Source organism: Heptranchias perlo, chromosome 5, assembly GCF_035084215.1.
Source record: "Heptranchias perlo isolate sHepPer1 chromosome 5, sHepPer1.hap1, whole genome shotgun sequence".
Taxonomy (NCBI): Eukaryota; Metazoa; Chordata; class Chondrichthyes; order Hexanchiformes; family Hexanchidae; genus Heptranchias; species Heptranchias perlo.
Genome location: NC_090329.1, coordinates 107884256 through 107890255, shown reverse-complemented (window position 1 = coordinate 107890255; position 6000 = coordinate 107884256). Strand labels below are relative to the sequence as shown.

Here is a 6000-nt window from a genome sequence, read left to right as displayed (position 1 = left end):
CACTTTCAAAGAATGCTTTGGTAAAATGCATACGCCACACTATTATGCATTTACACCATTTGTTTTGAATTCTCGAGGGATGCGCAAATTCCAAAATCAGCACTAGAAGGACTAAAATTACTGAATTGTCAGAAGGTGGTGCAACTTCTTTGTACTGCAGAGAGGTACGCTATGTTATGACATAAACAAGAGAATGTCTAAACCTCACCCTAAAGTCCTAAATATGAACTTCAGTGCATATCTATACATGGTATTATAATATGAAATAGTATATTACATTCAGGTTAATTTTTTCCCAAATCTTAACTGAACTGTATCCCTTCTTTTCTTCAGTAGCCAAATTCCCAATTAAGAGTCAACTTTGTGGAGGCTGGTATCCAACAGACAAATCAGATTATTGAATTAACTGTAGAATAGGCAACTTACTCATACTGGAATCATCTGACATTAGATGAACTTTTTTTATATATAGAAATTAATACTGCAACTATTGTACCTGGGCGTGGAAATAATGACAACTGCTGCTTAGGTGTTTACTGCAGAACATTAGCAGAAATGGCATGACATTCAAAACTCTATTTTTAATTTTTTTTAATATGCATATCTATATATATATACCTGCACATAGATATCTATATATAGATATATATATATTTATGAAAGAATACTACAGTGTTCACAGATTTGAGTTTAAGACACAATTAACAAAAACAACCAAAAAGCACTTAACACACAAACACATTCACATTATCTGTAGCTTCGATTCCCCTAACGTTAAGATTCATGGCAGTGGCTAGCATCATAACGATGAATATTGCCTACAGAAGTAAGACACTGCCATGTATTATTAATTATATATATCAGCAGATATCCAACCAGATATCTGTCGATTTCCTTTGTACCTCAGCTCTGGCAGCATCCACATCTTGATTTCCTTTGGTTTCCAACTTGTATTAACAGCGTTGCTTCAGCTACCCACTGAATGAAACGGAGCCTCTGAAGAAAGTTCCAGGGTTGGTTGTAGTGTTGTGTATTGCTTTGCAATTCCGGGAGGACACCAAAGGGACTGTGAACAGTACTCTTTATAAAAGGTTAGAAAAGTCAAGGGAATTAAACATGGCAAAGTGACACTGAAACACATATGCCTTGTTTCACTGGGTGCATTATAGAAGTTTCTGCATATAAAGGTAAAAGTAGAGCACAGTGGACGTGCATGAACTTAATCCAATAATAATTCTTTGCATGGAGTGAATTGACCAGTTCAAAGTTTCAGTTGATTCACTAGGTCTTTTTTTTTCCCAAAAAAGGAGCTGCAGTATGTGAATTTACTTCCCCTGTACTTTTGCAAGTATGAGGTAGTTTGGGATCCTATTCAAAAAAAAAACCTCAAAAGCAGTCATGTAGCTTGCTTTATGTTTTTTTCCGTTTCTGAATGGAAGGCCCCTTTCTGCTTGGTTCTTCAGGGGACGCAGACAACTTGCTTGAAGAAGCTTCGTGGGATGACTTGCCAGAGTGTTCAGTCTCTGGTTTTCCCTCCTGAGGATGAGACAGAGCTGGGTAGCCTTGGGCCGCTCCCATTTCTCTAGGGAAAGCAGCATATGCAGAGGTGGAAGGTTGAGGATCTGCTTCATATCTTCCCTGAGGAATAAGGGACTGTGATGGAACAGTTTTGAGGGGGCAGTTGGCTACCATGTGCATGATGCTCTGGCAGTAATGGCACTTCTTTGGCTGAGGAGGTAGATTACATTCCTTAGCGTGATGATCAAGGCCGCCACAGTTGTAACATCTGTATTAAAAAAAAGGAGAGAGAAGATAATGGTTTTAACTAAATTTATAGGTAGATGTATCCATACTGGGGGCATCAGTCTATGTTTATACTACAATATAAAAAAATGGGTGTTTTGCCTGCACTGTTGTAAAACACAATATCCGTAATAAATCCACAAGAGGTTATAATGGCACATTTTATATGGTCAAGATAAAATTGGGAAAAAAAAGCACATAACATCTAGAAATACTGTAATGGTGTAGTTATTGTAATTTATATCATGATAAAAATAACAGTGTCACAACTTATATCAGTTATTCAACTAACATTTTAGAAGAGAATATTAATGCTACAATGGTATGATATAAAGTAATCTACGGAGACAATTTTAAAATCCTTGAGATAACAATTTGTGACAAGGTGCCCGGGTAATGATCCAGTGGGCATATTAAACGCAGTATTTTGCTATATTTATGACACAAGATTCAACTTTCAAAGCCTTGCCTAATGACCTTAAAAGAGTGTTCATTTGAGACTATCTTAAGCCCTATAATTCATAAACTTCCTTCGAGCTACTCTCGCTCATATAATCGGGGCTTCCGCCACACTCCCACCGACGCTCTGGTGGTGAAGCAGAAGTAACTCCGAGGAAATTCCCGTTGACCCGTCGCTTTCAGATTTCCTGATACATTCAACTTTAAAATCAAACCTGGGATAAAAACCAACACTCCATGCCAGGGTGATAAGTACAAAAAAAAAACGAATTCTTTTCAACCATATTGGTGTTCTCTCCCATTGCTGCTGTTATGGTCCACAGATTAGCTTTCAACAGTACCTCAATTCAGCAATTCCAGAGTCACTTGTTGTCGGTGGGGCTCATGAGCTTGAAATTCCTATGCTTAATCAATCACAATTTCTTCAGAAGACGAATGCGAAAGAGGTGAAAATGACCTTAACTTCGCAGTCAAAAGATTTATATTTCTAAAGAACATTTTACAAATATTTAAGTCTAAGGCACTATTTCTGGTGGTATGAGGATACAAACACAGTTCTGCTAGAGATGCACAACCTACTAAATTAACCATAAGCATTTGTTTGCAAATAAAACAATGACCTTAACTGACTACATTTGCACTATAAAGTGAGACAATTAAAAATTTTCTAAGGTTAATGCACTGTGAGCATAAGTATGGATAGGCTGACTCAACAGCTTACATTTATATTACGCCTTTCACTTAATGAAATATCCTAAGATATGTTGCAGGAATTGCGGTAAACACTGAGTGAGATGTAAGAATGGTGACTGAGATCTTAGTCAGAGAGCAGAGAGATCGATAGATTTCTCAGAGATCGATAGATTTCTAGATATTAAAGGCATCAAGGGATATGGGGATGGTGCAGGAAAATGGTGTTGAGGTAGAAGATCAGCCATGATCTTGATGAATGGCAGAGCAGGCTTGAGGGGCCGGATGGCCGACTCCTGCTCCTGTTTCTTATGTCCTTAAGTTTTGAAGAAGAAATTTTGAGGTGGGCGAGAGATAGCAAGTTTAAGAGGTTTAGGTAGAAATTCCAGAGTAGAGGGATGGTGGCTCTATGCTCTGCATAGGTAGGGGGGGAGGGATATACAACAGACCAGAGGGTGGCTGCATAACATTGCAGAGTTGATGTTCTAGGAGAAAGAAGAGGAGCAGCTAAAGTGAGCAAGGACAGGGCTGTCCAGGACTCTGCGAGGGATAAAATACACGCTGAAGAGTTGGGAGCACGGACTTTGCACAATCAGCAAATTGGTCTGTTTCTGTGCTGTAGCATTGAATGGTTCTACCTCCACCCAGAAACATCCAAGTGTGTGTAGATTCTTTAACAGTAGCGTAATACTGTGAATCCAATGTGTGCCATGACATGGCAATCATTGAGACTGTAGTCAGAAAGTATACAGCAGCAACAAAATGCTGCAAAAGTCCTCCAATTATTTGTTATATGTAAACAGACCATTGGGGGTCGGGGAAGAGAAAAGGGTGAGCACGAGGGAGAAATCGAGAGAGCGAGTGAGAGAAAAAGAGAGCAAGTGAGCTACAAATCCACCCCCGCCCCCGACAGATTAATATTACTGCTAAAGATAGTGAAATTCTGAAAAATGCCAGAATGTGAAACGTAGCTTTCGAATGCATTGCTCCATTCAGGAAATAGAAGAAAGACAAGACAGAATTGGATGAAATTCTATGCAATTATCATTTATTTCAAATGTAGCAAAAATATTCTAGTTACCACTAGAGGGCAACAAAGCTTGTGTGGAATATTACCATGGGCTCCTTTATTCTCATTATCAGGGTAATGACTATATTGAACATAAGATCCAATCTGGATTTCAGCAAAATTTAAGAATTCAATGTTATAGGTTAAGCACAGCTTGGCCTATATTATTTAAAGGCCTTGGATCAAGATTTTGAAAGTTAAAAGATCAAAATCCAAAAATCCAGATACTTATCTCAATCACAAACTCTTCCAGATCAAAGCATAGGGTAGATCAAAATGTTAGTTTTGTTCCTTAGCAGAACTGGTGTACATTTACTCTTCTCTCAATTTTACCCGCATAGCTGTCAACATATTTATATAAAGTACTTGGCATGCCAATATCCTGGAATTGCCTGTCTAACACCACTGTGAGAGCACCATCACCACAAGAACTACAGTGGTTCAAGAAGGCTGTGCATCACCTTCTCAAGGCACTTAGGGATGGGGCAATAAATGCGGCCATGCCAGCCTCGCCCACATCCCAAGAGAAAATTTAAAAAAAAACCTTTTATATGTATCTAGTTACAGACATTCACAAAACACTAGATCATTAGCCATTCTTGTTCTGAAAATGACATCCCCGTACACTGCATGGTTTTATCCCAGAACATGTGATTGTACACAATAAAGCAACGAGATACTCACTTCACCCGCCAATTATTCTTGAGTGGAAACAAGCAGGAGGAAAAGAATTCCACATCACATAAAGTGACAGATAGTTAAGGATTGAATTAGAACATCCAGCGGGTCCCTCACTAATTTTAAGTTTAGTTGCTGACTGCTTACACCTCCAATTCACCTCAGCCAGCCATTATTCTACATATAATTTTGCAACCCCATGCCACCTACTCATTATGCTGTTGCACTTGTGATATCAGTTATTTAGTAGTAGAGCGATGGAGAACATATATTGCATGTCTAATAGCAGGTTACACAACAAAAAAAAAACTTATATTTATATAGTGCCTTTAACAGAGAAAAACGTCCCAAAGTGCTTCATCGGGGTGCAATCAGAAAACTGGACCCTGCGTGAAAGGAGAGATGACCATAAGCTGGGTCAAACAGGTTTTAAAGAGGGTCTTAAATCAGGAGAGGGAAGTGGAGTGGTTTAATTAGGTAATGCTAGAGCATGAGGTCTAGGCGGCTAAAGGCACAGCCACCAATGGTGGGGCACAGAAGATCAGAGTCAGAGTGTGGGGGGGGGGATTTATAAGGCTGGAGGAAGTTATAGAAATAGAGAGAGGTGAAGCCATGAAGGGATTTAAACATGAGGATGACTTTTAAATTTGATAGTTTGCAATGACAGAGGGGTCAAAGGTGGGTTTTTTGAGGAGAGGGGTGAAGATGGTAGTTTTGAAAGGGAGAAGGCCAGTACCCGAGGAGAGGGAACCATTTACAATGTCAGGTAACAGGGTCCAAGAGGGGAAGTTAGGTGGTCAGCAGTTTAGTGGGAATGGGGTTAAAGGAGCAGCAGATAGATCTATGGATGAGATGAGCTTGAAGGGGGCATGAGGAAAGATGGGAGGAGAGCTAGAAAGCCACAAGTTCAAGACCAGGTTAGGGGTCGGGGGTGGGGGGTGAGGAAGATTTAGCTTGATGGGGAAGGAAGGAAGCAACTGAATTGGTGGTCTCAGTCTTGGTGACAATAAAGTCCATGAGCTCCTTACACTTGTTATTGATGTGGAGATGCCGGTGATGGACTGGGGTGGACAAATGTAAGGAATCTTACAACACCAGGTTATAGTCCAACAATTTTATTTTAAAATCACAAGCTTTCGGAGATTATCTCCTTCGTCAGGTGAGTGAGTGAATGAGAGGTTCTCAAATCGCATATCTTATATTAGGCTGGGACACGATCACACCAATCAAAGGTGTCATTGGTGTTCAGACAGGTTAGCCACGGAAAACAGTAGGTCCCAGTATACTGAATATACAATGGG

The 6000-nt window shown here is 39.7% G+C and overlaps 1 protein-coding gene across 1 annotated transcript in view; it reads right to left on the bottom strand.

The window, feature by feature from the left end:
• Positions 1–1410: 1410 nt before the first annotated feature.
• The window catches only part of LOC137321493 (protein lin-28 homolog B-like), a 170142-nt gene continuing 165552 nt past the window's right edge, over positions 1411–6000 (bottom strand). Inside the window, exon 4 of the mRNA XM_067983883.1 lies at positions 1411–1786. Within this exon, the coding sequence (XP_067839984.1) occupies positions 1411–1786 (376 nt within the window). The remainder of the gene's footprint in view (positions 1787–6000) is intronic.